The following is a 16,593-nucleotide window of genomic DNA, read 5'->3' on the forward strand; positions in this document are numbered from 1 at the left end:
GGTTTCTTCCTTGTGAATAACTTCCATGTCTAGCCAGGTACATTCCTACTGCAGGATGACAGGATCTGTTAGCTGGGGAGAAGGTGTTGGTTTGAAGGACAAGATTTTCAATGCTCATGGAGTACCTCAAGGAGAAAGATACCATCCCAACCAACTCCTGAGCTGAAGATCAGGTGAGACCTCAGCTGAACCCTGGTCTCCTTTGTGAAGGGCTATAATTGCCAACCCCTGATAGATTACAACCTCCGAGAAGGTTCTGCATTTGTTTATCTATAGCTAACTATTATGGGGAGAGAGGGAATCCAGCTTTCTTTCACCAATACAATTGAGCCTTGGTTAGTTTTGGGTTTTCTTTCATATTTCAAAGTTCCCTGGAAATCCAAATAAGAATCATTTTCCTAGATATCTTATCCTGTGACTAAGAGGATTTCCCAAAGGATTTATCCAACCTGATATGTGCTATAGGATTTTTTTTCCCTCCAGGCATTTGAAATACTGAGTAGGACCTGCATAACTTCGGAATATTTCTCAATATCAGCCATTTGTAGCTTTTAAGGGTGAAAGATAGACTGATGTTCTGTTTTCTATGGAAAAAATTTCAAAAACGTATGTTGCCCAAGAGACCAACTGCAGAATATCATGTCAGTCCCTGGAGTAGAACAATAGAACAGGCAGTAAAACATTTTTCAGGCTCACTTCCAGACATGAGCAGGATGTCTCAGAGCAATGGAGTGGGGGAAACAACTATCTCAAAAGGAATGATATTTTTAGACTGCAAGAGAAATGAGGAATGCATGAAGTTATGTGTGATAACACAGAGCAGTCACTCCAGCTTCAGTGCCTGGACCACATTTCTCCTGCTCACTTCTAGAACATCCCCTAGTTTGCCCCACCTATCTTCACAATACGGTTGCTTCCTGAGAGAAACAGGGCATTTAGAGCGAAGTTATCATGCTACCTAATGATAATGACTTAGAGCCAATTCTCATATTGTTTTGTTTTTTTCTGAACTCAGAAGTTTTTAGTACCTAACACAGTTGAAAATGTCAGTGAATAACCTTCAGCCCTTGCTCACCTCATCTTTGATCCCTGGGTTTCTTAGCTTCCTATCCTCATGACATCAGTCATGATTGTCATTCCTATGTACCACTGTTCTGCACTGTGTAATAATCTAACTTCCTGATATTCTCACAGGGATAAGACCACTCTCAATAGATAAAACATATTCTTTTAAATTTTTTTTAGGTTTTCACATCAACAGTCACCATATATTTTAGTTCTGGCAAGTCATGCATGAGCTCTAATTATTTCTCCTTCTGCCTTTTGTAAGAGTTGTGCTGTATTTCCCCTACCAGCTATGCTGGAATCATAGCCAAAGGCACTACTGTCCCGCTGAGCTCCTTTCCTCAACTTCCCCAATCCTCTTACATAAGTGGTCCTACTACTTCCCTCTGAGTGTGTACTTGAGAACTTTATAAACAAATAGATGGTGGAAAGTCAAACATGTTTCCTATCTGTTATGTCCTAGTGATACATTCAGGCCCTTCTCTGGATATGGAAGTCTTCTACTGTATCAGTTGGCATGGGTTTGCAAAATAGCATAATAAGGTCAAGAGCTGAGTTGGAAAAAAGTGCTACATCCATTCCAAACAGGTTAGAAACCAGCGGGTATGTAAACAATGACATAGGAATGCTTGAATACGAAAACACAGATGATTTATGGCACATCAGAGGAAAACATCACAAAAATGTGCATCACGGATCTGCCCAAGGGGTGGAAGGCTACTAATGAGAGAACCACAAGACAGATTCCCCACTGTTCCAGAGGAAAATTGTGGGGGGTGGGGGCTGAGCAGCATAGAGTCTCAGGAGATTCAACCTTACTAATCATCAAACTGAACTCCAAAATTGCCTCACGCAAGGCTGACATACTCAGGAGTGGACAGGCACATGTGTAATCAGATGTGTATGGAAGATAATGTGCAGACTAATAATAGAAATTTGAAAAAGAAATATAAGAGGCAGATAGAGGAGGCAGGGCAGAAGGAAGGGAAACAGAGAGGGAAGGAGGGAGATGGATTGGATAAACTGCCTTGCTTTTGTTGGATTTGTACTTTGGGATTCCAGTCATTCATATGACTGAGCTCTAATTCTGTTCCTTGAATAAATGGCACTTAAATATATGTCACTGAATTACAGTCCCCTTTATTTATTTATTTGACAGAATTTCTATTTCTGGGAGAAAGTTCAAACTAAGATCCATGTCAAAGTTAAAGTTATAGTGGTATGATCGATTTCACCAGCATTCTTTTCACTTTTTGTAAATGTTCAGGCTCAAATAGTCAATTGTTCCTTTGAAGCATTTATGGAATATCTACAATCATCTCAGGCTTAACAATCTACAACATACTTCCTGTTCTGTCTATATGTGTCATAAAAATATATCCCTGTATAAATTTTCTCTATCTTTGTAAATGTATTCAAATTTACCTAGGTGCTCAGGTCAAGTTTAGTTATCATTCTTGACTCTTGCTTAGTTATGCACCATATTTGATTCTCCCTTTTACAGGTGTTACAATCCTTAGTCAATATTCAGTTTTATTCTCTTCTCATTATAAAGAGGACTATCTGCTTACATTCTCAAACTAGGTCCCAGGGCGACTTCTCTTGACAATGAAATGCAAGTGGAAGCTATATACATCATTTCTTTGTGGAAGAAATTCAACAAAATGAACTGAACAAGCATAAGTTATATTCATCACCGGTTCATGCAGAAATTCCTGCAAAGGAATCGAATGGGAGTGGAAGTTAAATGTACCACTCCTTTGTGGAAGAATTTCTCCAAAGGAATTGATCTTTTCCTGTCAGATGACATTCTACAAAGCAGACTATGCCTCAGCATGGGTTTCTGACTAAGCTAGTCAGTCCTCTGTTGACTCAACACACACAAAGAATATGAGTAAGAAGCAAACATTTGATGCCTTATAACATTGAGATCCGGGCGTAGATATAAAGGCAGCCTTGTCTGTCCTAACTGAAAATGCGCCTCCAGCTAAGTTTGGCTCTGTTGTCAAAGCGTACTGGAAACTTAACACTAGTTACTTCCTTTTCTACCATCCCTGCTTCCAAAGTACCTTCACGCATTGCCTGGCCTTACATTATCACTCCTCCCCCTACTTTGCTATTTCCAAAGGCAGTTTTTCTACAGATAGTATAACTTGCTTTTAAAGGAGAATTGTTTATGTTACTTCCCTACTTTATATCCTGGACAACTCCTCAGCAGAAATGGACTCAGAATCTATGAGCCATAAGACTCTGTAATCTGACTGCTGCCTTTTCCCCTAATGCATCTCCTGGTATTCTTATATCTTTCTGCTCCAAGCACGCTGGCTCTCTTACCTTTGTCTAGAAACATGGAGCTTATCTTCACCAAAGTTTTTCCTTTGTTATTCCTTCAGTGTCAAATGTCATGCTTCAAATCCCTGTGTGCCTTGCTTGACTCAACCCCTCCCACTTCATAATTCTCTGTTCCTTGGTTCTACCCTCAGAGTAGGCACATTATCTAAAACCACATCCTCCAGGACCTCACTATAAAATTACCAGACTTTATTTTGTAAAGCAATCTTTGAAGTCTCCATGTATTTTCCCTATTTGCTTCATATGTTTTTTTTTTTTTCTTTCTAGACCATGGATACCACCAGGCAAGGATTTTGTTATTTAGTCTTTGCTATATAAGAAAAGTACATGATGCCTTCAAGTATTTGATAAATATTTATCAAATACATGAACTAATAAATAAATCACTTAAACAATCAGAATGTCAAAACAATACTGTAGTGAAGAGACAGATGAATTTGAAGTAATATTCTTCCATAAATCCTTACACGTTTGTTTAACAGAGAAGACTCAAAACACTGCAAAATAAACCATTTGCATAGCTTTTTATCTATGATTTTACACTTATAATTTGTTTAATAAATACAATCTGATGTATTCAACTTGTTTAACTCAGTCAATGCACACTGAAAAAAGGGATCTTTTCAAACAGGGATGTGTTCAGATGCAATCACAACACAGATTTTTTTTCCCCCACATTATCTTGATTTTCTGTAATGAGTGCACGCAAAACCAAAAGAATGTATTTGAAGGCAGGGTAGATGTGTGAATTAAATAAGAAATGCTAGGTTAAGAAATTTCAATGACAATAAAGCACTTTCTGAACATATGAAGTAGACAGAATCCATTAGTAAATATGTTGCTGAGTGCAAATGTAACCAACATTTTCCTTTTCATCATCACCTGCACAACAATACATGTTCATCACACGGCATGACGATTCATGAACCCTCCCCTCCCCAACGAGGGCATATCCTGGGCTTAGCAGCAATGATAGAACTGCACTACATTCACACTTGCTCACTTATCACTTCGACTGCTGGAACATACTCAACATCTGCAAAGAAATGATGCAGGGGAGGAATGTTCACAATGACCGAAGCACATTGAAGATAACGGACTTTCAAAAGGAAGAGAAATTTTCTCCTTGCCCTCAGTGTCACTCTGGATGGGGAATAGCCGTTAGAATCACAAGGATTGGGCCAAATCCTGACCCCTCACTTCCCAATTTTGACCAAGTCACTTAACTTTTGGATGCTGGATGAGGGTGAGGACAAAAGTGTTTCTCCTAGATGCTTGCTGATATTGTTGTGAAAATAAGGTCACACATATAAAACATAAGCTTAGTCAGCTGTAAATTTTAGCTGCTTATAGTCATTGCTGTTTCAGGTAATGTTAAGGTGTCCTCTAAGCAGAAGAACTCATGCGTAAACATTTTAAACTAAGAGGGAAACAAACAGTAAGCACCAAACCAGGTATGCTTGGCCATGTTTCCTTGCTTCTACTATGTTCATATCTAACAATGTTCATATCTGGTTGAAAAATCTGTCTAAATTACAGTCATTAGAAAGGTACACTGCTGCTTCTTCAAGTGTGCAAAGGCACCAACAACTATTTCTCAATAGGAAACCACCACAGCGTGTTTCACATCCAGCCGTTTCCAAAGAATCAATCTCCTATCCAGGGAGAAAGTTACATGCACTGTCAGTCCGAAAACAAAGTGAAATTTTAACAGCACTCAGGAGAATATCTAAGAGTAAACAGAAAATCAGAAGGCACATTCACAAGATCATACATTTTGTTGTTATAATATTTGGATTGACAAACTCCTGGACTCAAAACCTCTATGGTCCCTAGTTATTTTGTTGCTTCAGTAATTTTTTCATCACTGAACACCCCAAAGACTTTAATTAATAAGCAGAATAGGCAGCATGATGAATACTATGATGAAAGCATTTAGTTTCATAGAAAACCTTGATTGTAGCAATTCAGCTATCAAACAAGCCCACTCCAATACGACAACTAGAAGTCACTTTAAGAAAGCAATTATTTATAAATAAAGACAGCAATATATTACCAAAAAACTCACTGTATGCCAAGAATCTCAACAAAGATATTTTAACCCTTTATGAGCACAGGAAGTCCTCTTACACTTTGTTTTCTCTTTTACACACATAATTTACACTTTCCAAAAAAATGTAACCATGAGATGATGGCTAAAGGAATCTCCTGAATTTACTCATTTTCAGCATCAAAACAATCAATATAGTTATCAATTATGGAAAATATCTAAGTTGAATGAGTGATGATAAGATAGCTTTGCCTCAAGCATTTGCTCTAATGGACATGGATGAAAATTATCACCAGTTTATGGCCTAGAGGATCAAATAACACTCTCCTGAATATTTTCCAGCTGTGCTGTTACTCTTACCTCCTGGTGACTCTTGGCCAGCCATTCCTTAATGGTGCTGAGGGCAATGACTGCAGCAGGCTCATTTGGAAAACCTAAATGAAGAAAAACAGACATTTTGTGATATTGGTGTCACTTTTATCCCATATTAATATTTGCTATGGAACTGAGAACCTCCCAATTTTCACTTATTGAATATTGTGAATGGCGGAACATTAAGCTTCTGAATATCAAGTGGATCAATATTATGTCTGAGTAGGCCCCACGTGGTAGCCTAGTGGCTAAGGTCCTCTCCTTGCACGTGAAGGGATCCCATATGGGCGCTGGTTCTTTCCTGCCCCGGTTGTCCCACTTCCTATCCAGCTCCCTGCTTGTGGCCTGGGAAAGCAGTCAAGGACAGTCCAAAGCCTTGGGACCCTGCAGCTGTGTGGGAGACCCGAAGGAGGCTCCAGGCTCTTGATTTGGCTCAGCTCAGCTCCAACCGTTGCAGCCACTTGGGGAGTGAATCAATGGATGGAAGATCTTTCTTGTGTCTCTCCTCTCTGTATATGTGCCTTTCCATTAAAAATAAATAAATCTTTAAAAATTAAAAAAAAATCTATGTCTTAGCAAAAATTGATAAATGGAAGAGATGGGAGGGAGGGAGAAGGAAGGAATTATGGTTATCTTCTTGGAACAGTTCATATGGAATGTACAAAGGCTGTTCTCTTTATATTAATAACAAATAAATAGACAAATCATAAAAAGAATAAAAACTAATGGAAACAGGATGATGACAGTAAGAAGGACAATCAAGGTATGAGATTGTAATTTTTCATTTAAAAAAAAAACACTCACTTTAAGCATTAACTACTGAGCACAAATGACCTCTGAAATATGTACCTAGTGGTGAATTCTTTTATCCTATACCCCAGGCATTAGTAGGCTGTCTTAGATACATTAAAGTTAAATAAAAGTAACAGCTGCCACTGTGGAGTAGTAGTTTAAGACACTGCTTGCGATGCCGGTGGACCATAATCGAGCTCTCAGCTTGAGTTCTAGTTGCTCTGGGTCTGCTGCAGCTCCCTGTTAAGGTGCTAAGGGGGAAGCCAAAGATGACCCAGTACTTGTATTCCTGAAACTGATATAGGAAACCTGGATGGAGAATTGGCTCCTGGTTTTGGCCTGATGGAGCTCCAATCACTACAGCCATTTGGGGAATAAACCACCCTCCACTCTCCTCTCCCTCACCTGCACTCTGCACTCCCTCTATCACTCTGCATTTCAAATGCATACATAAATATATTTTTTAAAGTAAATAAAAGTTTTATCTCTTCAACTTTACAGCAATATCAAGTAGCAGATATTAAATACACTGAGGAATGTGCAATGCATTTTCATATACTTCTTTTACAATACATGTTCAGAGTAAGCTTCATTGCTCTCAGCACAGAATCCAAGTAAACACACTCAGAGAAAACAATGTCTGGCCCATGATCACTCCATCAGAAGGATTCCATCAATGCACTTCCACCAGGCAGGTCAGATACCTCGCCAAATAGCCAAAGCACAGAAATCAGAGACGGAGACGTCTACTCCCTTCAGGGCCGTCTCAGTTGATGGTTGGGTTCACACAGTATAAACCGATCTGATTCTGAAGTTTGGGTTCGGTTTCAGATGCTAGAATACTGCTCATGACTCCATGCCAGGCAGCACACACACACACAGATTATCTTCTGAGTGCATACAAACTGAAAACCGTTTCTGGAGCGTGGTAAGGCATTCTTGTAGTAGAGATATAAATCTGTGGAGAAATACTTCATAAATATTTGTGAGCACAACCTGGGGGACAGTGACTGCAACTGTTCACTTTAAGCGCAATCCTAGTTTTTTAATCATGAAATCCATAGTCTTTCCACGAGTTTTCCGCTGGTCTGATGTCATACATTATTTGTTATTCATGGTTCAATATCTCTTCCCTTAATCTTTGTTTAAATTCATATTTTTTCATTGTTTAAAATACTGAAATTCATTTTAATATGTTCATACAGATTTGGGACCCTTTTCCCTTAATCTCGAATGTTTTTATTATTCCCCTAAAGAAACTCTGTACCTTTAACAGTTGCTTCCAATCTTCCGTCCCATTCTCTCACCTTCCTACAGTCCTTGGTAGCTATTGATCTTTCCATCTCTGTAACTTTTCATATTTTCCGCTGCAGTTTCAATAGTGTCTTCCTCCACATCTTGGTCTTCTGCTACCTGTTTTTATCAATTGTTTTATTTTCTTTTCTCTTCTCTCATTATCTCTCTTTCCCTCTTTATCTCTTCCTTCCTTTCTCTCTCACTCCCTTCTTCCCTCCCTTCCTTCATTCTTCTTTTCTTCCTTCCTTACTACTTTCTTCCTTCCTTCCCTCCTTCCCTCCTTCCTTCCTTCTCCAGGAGCACCCATTATATACAAGAGCAAGATCCATTTCTCTTCAATTATAAAACCAAGGGAGGGGAGAAGAAAAATGCTCACAGGTCTTGGAACTCATGAGTAAAACATTAGGATTCTAAATTTGTTATAAATCAGGAAGCTGATCTGTTGCAGATTTTCTATAAAGCAACAAGTTGGATCAGAAAAGGGATGGCTCAAATTCAGTCTGACACTCTGAAAATGGGATACCACCATCACAAGGAAAAATTTATCTCATTGTGCCACATGCCATGGATTAGTTAGTTCTTCAATTTTAATAACATTAATTTCATTAGTTTAACCTTTCAAATTTCCTCACATAATTGTATTAAAATATAAAACTCCTTTTTTTCTTTTTTTTTAAAGATTTATTTATTTTTCCTGGAAAGGCACATATACAGAGAGTAGGAGAGACAGAGAGGAAGATCTTCTATCCGATGGTTCACTCACCCCAAGTGGCTGCAACAGCTGGAGTGGAGCCAATTCTAAGCCAGGAGCCTCTTCCAGGTTTCCCATTTGGGTGCAGGGTCCCAAGGCTTTGGGCTGCCCTCGACTACCTTCCCAGTCCACAAGCAGGAAGATGGATGGGAAGCAGGGCTACTGGGATTAGAACCGGTGCCCATATGGGCTCCTGCTGCATTCAAGGTGAGGATTTTAGCCACTGCCCTATCGCTCCGAGTCCAAAACTCCTTTTTCAATTTTAAGCAATGTGTTGTTCAGAGTAGCTCAGTGACATTTCTTTTTTTTTTTTTGGTTATGTGCTTTTTTTATTACTCTTTTTTTAACATATGCAGAAATAATTCTATTCATAAGTACAGTTCCAATGAAAGACAATAAAATTTAATCAACCGATTAATCATTTCATTAAACAAATGACTGCTTGAAAAGTAAATGAGTAGATAAGTAGGTACTAATACAATTCCCTTGTTCGTAAAAGTCCAAAGTCTAAGGTAATAAAAACAAAGGAGCAAACACAACACAGTCAGACACCTGTGTTGTGGTAGGCAAACACAGATGAAGTGAAACTGAGCAAACAGGAGGGAAAGGGTGTCCCAGCAAAGTGTACAATGTTTGGGAAAGGAGCTATGAAATGGACAGCTAAGGAGAAGTTGACTCTGCAAGCAGCAAGGAATTAATAACAAAGGGGTGAGAAAACAAAGCGGGGAGCTGGAAGAGCAGGTGCTACTCAGAGGAAGACAGGCCAGGATGCACACAGATTGCTAGGAACTAACTCCAGAAAGGATGTCCAGCAATCTCTTCCCTGAGCTTGATTCTTACATTTAAAATCACTTGGACACTTCCCTTGGTATGTTCCAGCACCAGATGTACACCTTGTATTCTTCCTCCAAACAACTTTGTCTATAGATCTGTTTTGTTTCCTAGTCCCTACCACATTTAACCATTTAACTGATTTCTCTGATGGTGATCAATGCTTACAAACCTTGTAGCTGTGAAATACTTTTATTCTTCCCCTCCCTGCCTTCCTTTTACTATTGTTGTCATTCTTGGTTTCATTTATCCTTATCCAGATGATTATTACTGAATCTTAGTTGCATTCCTTTTGTCTTCTCTGCCATTTCCAACCTACCCAGCACAACACTTCTAAGGCATTCGTCCTAAAGAATGTGATTACCATCACTGCACAAACATACACAAAACTATGGCAGCCCTTGTTGACTCTCCAATCCTACAGAATGAATATGAACACCTGAGCTTAGCAATCACATGCTACAGTGATCCCAAGAGGTCTAAATGTCTTATTTTTCCCTATGTGTTCTCTTCCCATGAAAACTCTTCACCAATTTTTAGGTATGTCTAACAAGTACAATTAAATAAAATGTAAAGCATAATGAAACCATGGTTTTAGAACATTAATCCCATCTACCATTGACTAGGTGCCCAGATTTCTCCTCTCCTGCACCTTTCACTAATATTGTTTTCCTGACCTGTTACCAGAATTTACTCCTGCTTTAACCACATGACTTTTTAGCAATTGCACAAAGACAGTAATTAGACACTAATGTTCAGGCAAAACACATAAATCAAAAGAAAAACATTATTTATGTACTTCATTGCTTTATTTTCAGCTGAACAATGTCTTCTGGTATGGTTTTCATCTCAAAGGCTTTAGTTCATACCCTCAACCCACCCTGCAGGCACTTACTACAAAGTTATAATAAAATACCAGCAATCTTACACAGTGTGAATTACTTAGAAATTAGTTGACCCACTATCCAGCCCTCAGAGCAATGGTAGCATCAAGTTGATCCAGAATTGCTGTAAATACCCAGAAGTTAGAAGCAATTGTTTAAATGTAAGCAAGAAGCCATGAAATCTGTACAATAAACATATAATTTTCAGCCTTTCCTCTATGCAAAGTGTTTCACTGGCAAAGCACTATGCTATTTATCTTTTTTCACTCACACAAAAAGTCAAGTAAAATAATATAACAATAAAGTTATCAAAGATGGGGCTATTAGCATCATTCTATCCCAAATAAGAGACACACATCATTGGATATATTGAAATGTCTACATTAGGTGAAGAGGAATTGTCACCAATGAGTATCAATGCATAATTATACTTTACATGAATTTTTAGAGTATAATCACAGTTTCTCCATCTTAGCAAATTCTATTGTAGGGATTTATTAAATATAGCTATTATTTTAAGCTCATGCAAAAGGAGACAAAATCATAAGTATGTTACAGGGTTTGTTTTTTTCCATTTTTGACTTCTCACTCCTGAAAACACACACACACACACTCACACACTGAGTGGGAAGAAGATACTGAGTTTACTCATGGAGAATATGGTAGGTAATGGGAAGTACAAGGCGATGCACTTCTCTTGTCTTAGAATTGCCTTTGCCAATCCCATCCTCAGGCCTCTTTCCAATCCACAGATGCAATTCTGGGAGCAAGATGAAATCAAATTACTTGAAAGTAATGAGCTGAAGGAGCCTCACTGTTAAGCAATTGCTAGAGCAGCCACTCAGACAATTCTGGCTAAAGGCTGAGTTTCACAAAAGATAAAGCAGGTGAAGTAATAAGAGTGACATTGGCCCTTGTAACTGCAGTGAGGACGGCTGCGGAATGCTAAAAGGATGTTCAGGGCCTCCCTCCAGAGCTCCCAAGGCCACATTCAGACAGGAAGAACATGTATCGACATCCTCTAGTTAACACACCGGACTGTCATAACTAACTCTGATAGGGCATTCTGCGGGAGTCCGCTAAAAGCCAAAGCCAACAGCCGCAGGTGTTCTTAAAATAAGGAGCTTCAATGTCAGAGGTCATTAGGGAAAGTCACCAGCAGCCAGAGAAAACAGAGACAGACCAGGGGCTGGTGTCCGAAAATGGAAGCTGACAGACAAGGTTCATGGCTTGGCAAGGCCAGAGCCTCAGGCATCACACACTCCTAAGACAACTGGGGTTGTGTTCTGCTCTCCTTGCTGGATGTGCAAGGATTCAGCTGAGGAACTGCTGGCTGGACAGTGAGCAGTCAGTAAACCAAAGACCCATTGGTGAATTAAGTCGTTATGAGATTGGTTTCTCAAATAAATAAATCTGCTGGGATAGGCATTGAGTCGTTCTAAGAGGAACCTTCTGGCCTGCTTGCTTTCAAAACCTCTCTCTCATTACATACCACCCCCTCTCTAAACCCTGGCACATGCTGTGCATGTTGTGGTGCTAGACTTTTAGTGGGTTTTGTTGGATGGACTTAACATGGTTCATTAGCAGCTCAAATAATCAGAGCAGACGCTGACAATGTCCTGCATATATTCTTGTGGCATATGTCATCTTCATGCACACTAGTTTGATTTACAACTGCCAGCACCTTCTACCACAGAGTTCCTGCTAGTGGCCAGAGCTTACTGAGCTCCTCATTCATGCTGTAAAGGGTAAGGTCATGCACAAATGTTCTTTAATCAGTGGTTAATGAGAATTACAGGCTCAACGGAAGAGCTCACTGCCCTCCCAAAGGGACACTGCTGAGCTAGGTTCCTGACATGATGTCTGGCCCATACTTGCACAATGAAATTCTGCTTTATATGCCTACAGTGTTTAATATGCAGAATTATGCTTATATATGTATATATATGTGTGTGTGTGTGTTATTGCCTTCATTGTTTTTTTTTTTTTTTTGTCTTCCCAATTTCCATTCCTGAAGTTGTTTCCCAAATGGTTTGTATTCATTTCCCAGTCCAGGCTCCCCGTCTTCTTTTGAAAGAGGCCAGACTGTGGTGCACAGGAGACAGAAAACTGTCCCTGTTGATGTTGGTAACACTCCTTCTCCAGTGTTTTCTGGTTTCACTGGTAAATTCACAGCAGACAAATAGTTTATACATCAGCTAATAAAGTGGGAGGAAGCAGTTGCTCATTAGTTTGATATCACAGTAATATTTCACTTTAGGGTGTGAGGAGGACAACTAGGCCAGTCCCATCTTGACACTCAAAAATGGTCCACTAGACAGTCATCTTAAACTAACAGCTAATGATTGCTGCTGCTCTTAGTATTTATTAAGCAATCAATAGGTATAAGTCAGAAGTCATTCTTCTTTGCATTTCTGTGCATTATATGCATACACATAGTATAATAATCACATACAAATACATAGGATTATGAGTGGATATGTGATCAGACAGCATCTGTAGTGTATTGAGGGAGAAAGGATAATGAATCAGAATCTATATTAAATAGCACTAAAAGGAGTACAACACTCCAGTAAACTCTAGTTATCTCATTAGCACAGTTTGGGTGAACATCTGTTTGATGAGGAAGCAATGACACGGTATGTGGCCTGGGCAGGTCTGGAGTGGGAGCTCGGATTCTCTGAGGGGCTTGGCTACCTCTAAACTCCACAAAAAATAGACCCTATCTTCAAAACACCTTTCATCATGCCTAATATTTTGCTCCCAATTCATAAAGGAGAAAATGTTACTTTCAGGGAACCCAAGCAAGTGGCAGGGCCATACACAAGCCTGAATCTACCTGACTTCCCCCTGCTGACACCAAGCCCAGTTCCCAGCATGTGGTTAGTCCTCACCAGTTTACAGAATTGCAATAAGCTTCATGTCAGGGACTCCAGTCCAGGGTCTATACCACTTCAAACTTAAAGCAAATAAAACCAGAAGCGCCTATGAATAGAGAGCTTCTTACAGAAGGCTACACAAGGGCCTCCAGCAAATGTCAGCGGATGCAGGAGACGTGTGTTCTACATTCTTTTCCCATGGCCACACCCATCTATCACCCATTTACCATTTAATGTCTTAAATGGATTAAGTAGCATGCCTCCCCACAACCCCAGCATACTCCAGCACAATAGAAAAACTTACAATTCTAATGGTACAGTTCCCCTTGAACATTTAAATGCCTTCATTCCAGGCAGGATTCAGACCTGTATAATTTGAAGAGAACTGGCTTGCCATGAGCTTGCCATAGCCATTACTTTATTTTATTCAATATGCACTGATTTCCCTTGCAGGGCCTCTAAAATTAGCTTCAATATGAAAAGGGAGAAAGAAAATTCTCACTTTTATTTTGCTAATCTCTTCAGACCTATTCTTTCATTTTGCTTGACATTATGTGTGCCTATAGCAAAAGATACACCATAAATTATATTATGCTCAACCTCAGACTTCAGTTACTTTTGATTTCATCTATTTAAAAAACTGTAAGACAAGCATTTTTCCTTTCAATTTGCCTTTCCTGCTCTCTGCAAAACAGGTATGAAAAAACTGCATTTTTATGGGACACAAGATTTCAATCTATGCAAGCTTCATCAGCTTCTGAAACTTATGAGCTCTAGTGTCTTTCTGAGAGTATTTTTAAAATCAGCTTTTGCCTAAGGAATTATAATAATGACTGGAGAAATGGCTCGTGAAACAAATTCTATTCTATGCAAGCTGTTCCTACCATCCCTGGATAACTCTCCTGAGGAAAGAGATGAATGAACTCATAGAATCTCCTGAAACATTATTTTTAAAATTTATTATTTTAAAAGAACATTTTTTCCTAGAGGAGTGATCAAAGGAGTTCACTAGGGGACATCACATTTGAGTAGAAAAGACTTCATGTTGGAATCTACTGAGGGATGAAACTGTAATTTCTACTTTTTTAAATTGTGGCATTTGATGGGTGCATGGTATGAGTAGATAGAAATATTTCTATATTTTATAGAACACAGCACATCCTGTCCAGGCCAGGAGCTCCAGGTGGGCTCCCTCCATATATACAACCTAGATCCAGACTTCTCTTCTCGACTTAGCCTTCTCACTGACTTTCCCAATAAATGAAATGATGCCTCTCCCCATTGCAAGGTTACTGTGTGTTTACACTGCTGGAGGATAAGTTCCTCTAGACAAGGGCCCTGTCTATCTTGCCAACCTTTCCATCTCAGGACTCAGAGAAAACAGGTGCTGAGTATGGCAGCATACCATAGTTTGAAACATGGGCAATGTCTAGCTGTTCCGGTACCCTATGAGGCACCCGAGCATGTTATGGTGATCCTGTGCCACTGTGGGCCTCTTAAAATCAGCCTTTTATCTGAGTACAGTCCTCAGCTGCAAACAGTCATGCTATGACCCTGATTTAAACATGAATGGGAGAATAAGAACTTCAGGGCTGCCAATCAATGATTCCCCAGGTCTTGCAACCCCAGGTAGGAGCAGAATGCAGCATGTGAGGTTCCACGCTTCTGTCTGTAACTGACTCTTAGATATGTACACCACTGTAGGTGCAAGATGTTCCAGAAGGGTTGTGGGGAACAACCACATTGCTCTTCTGGCAGAACTAGGTCTTATCACCACGGTGTGGAAGAAAGTGATGTAGTCCCCACTCTTGATCCTTAACTTTGTCGGTTCTATGAAGGTTATTCAAGATCCCAAGAGGTCTGAGCTTAAAACTGCTTTCAAGATTCTAGGAATTCCTCTGAAAGGCTTCTCAGTGTCCAGCTTTCCTAAGATAAACATAGACTTGCGTCCCTGTCCACACTTGAATATTAAGACAGACATGGACTAACAAGTTACATTCCGAGATTTGTCTAAATGAGTCTGCTGAAGACCATGGAATCTGCCTCAATGAGACTTACCTAATTGGTAGTCTATGGTTTGTATAGTATTAGGATATTCACTCCTTTGCTCTTTGAAACAGCAATTAAGACATTTTAGGAATTAAGATTGTGATAAAAAGAATAGTATACCTTTTGACGTAAATTAAAATATGACATAATTAAAATCACTAGAGGATAAAAGCTTTCTGTTTTTAAATTTTTTAAAAGGCAGATTTGCAGAGAAAAGGAGAGAGAGAGGGAGAGAGAGAGAGAGAGAGACAGAGAGACAGAGTATCCATCTATTGTTTTCACTCCCTCAAATAGCCACCATAGCCAGAGTTGAGCTGACCTAAAGTCAGGGGACCAGGAACTTCTTCTGGATCTCTCAAATGGGTACAGTTCTTCTGCTCCTTATGGGTACAGTTCCTTTATTCCTTTTCCAGAACACAAACAGGAAATTGGATCAGAAATGGAGCAGCTAGGACACAAAACAGCACCTATATTGGGATAACTATGCTGCAGGTAGAATATTACCAATTGAGCCATCATGCCAGCTCCACCATCAAGACTTTTAAAGCTTTACAGTTGCTCATTTCCTGCAAGGCAAAGAATGTCAAGTAACCAAACTCAAGAAGTTGGGAATACATAGCACTTGCTATGGCAGATTCTGAAAAGTCACATGGAAAGAGTGAAAATACAGCATGAGCTGACATCATGGCACATGGTGGTAAGTTCATGCCTTCAGTACTGACATCCCAATTTCAAATGTCTGTTGAAGTCATGGCTACTCCAGTTCCTACCCCTGCATGTGACCTGGGAAAGCCATGAAGGATGACCCGGAGAACCAGAGAGAACTCATGGCTTCTGACTTCGGATCTGTTCAGCTTTGGCCATTTTGTGGCTATCTGGGAGAGTGAACTAATGAATGGAAGCTTTCTTTATCTGTGTCTCCTTGTCTCTGTTATTCTGCCTTTCCAATAAAAATAAATTGACACAGAAAAAAAACTTAAACTTGCATGGAAATAGGATGCTTCTGCAGACACTACACTTTAAGCTTGGCATCTGGGTTGAGAGAGATGAAGAAGATCTTAGACCTCATAGTAGTAGTTTGTCATTTATTTAATGACAAGTCCAACAGACAACCTGGAAATTCATAAACATGAGAAAGAACACTAGTGCTAGTGAGCCTGTGATTGTGCAGAAACCCCACTCTATATACTCGGCATGCAAGAGTAACTTTTTATTCTTATCCAGGTCGTTGCAATCTTCAGAATCTGGCTTCACCTGTTGAGTGGGTTCATG

General features: G+C 39.5%; 1 protein-coding gene across 1 annotated transcript in view; it reads right to left on the reverse strand.

The window, feature by feature from the left end:
* Positions 1-16,593, reverse strand: part of MACROD2 (mono-ADP ribosylhydrolase 2) — a 1,602,185-nt gene that overhangs the window by 441,974 nt on the left and 1,143,618 nt on the right. Inside the window, exon 8 of the mRNA XM_040981268.1 lies at positions 5,828-5,901. Within this exon, the coding sequence (XP_040837202.1) occupies positions 5,828-5,901 (74 nt within the window). The remainder of the gene's footprint in view (positions 1-5,827; positions 5,902-16,593) is intronic.

Source organism: Ochotona curzoniae, unplaced genomic scaffold (assembly GCF_017591425.1).
Source record: "Ochotona curzoniae isolate NIBS_2020 unplaced genomic scaffold, NIBS_Ocur_1.0 contig_3520, whole genome shotgun sequence".
NCBI classification, from domain to species: Eukaryota; Metazoa; Chordata; class Mammalia; order Lagomorpha; family Ochotonidae; genus Ochotona; species Ochotona curzoniae.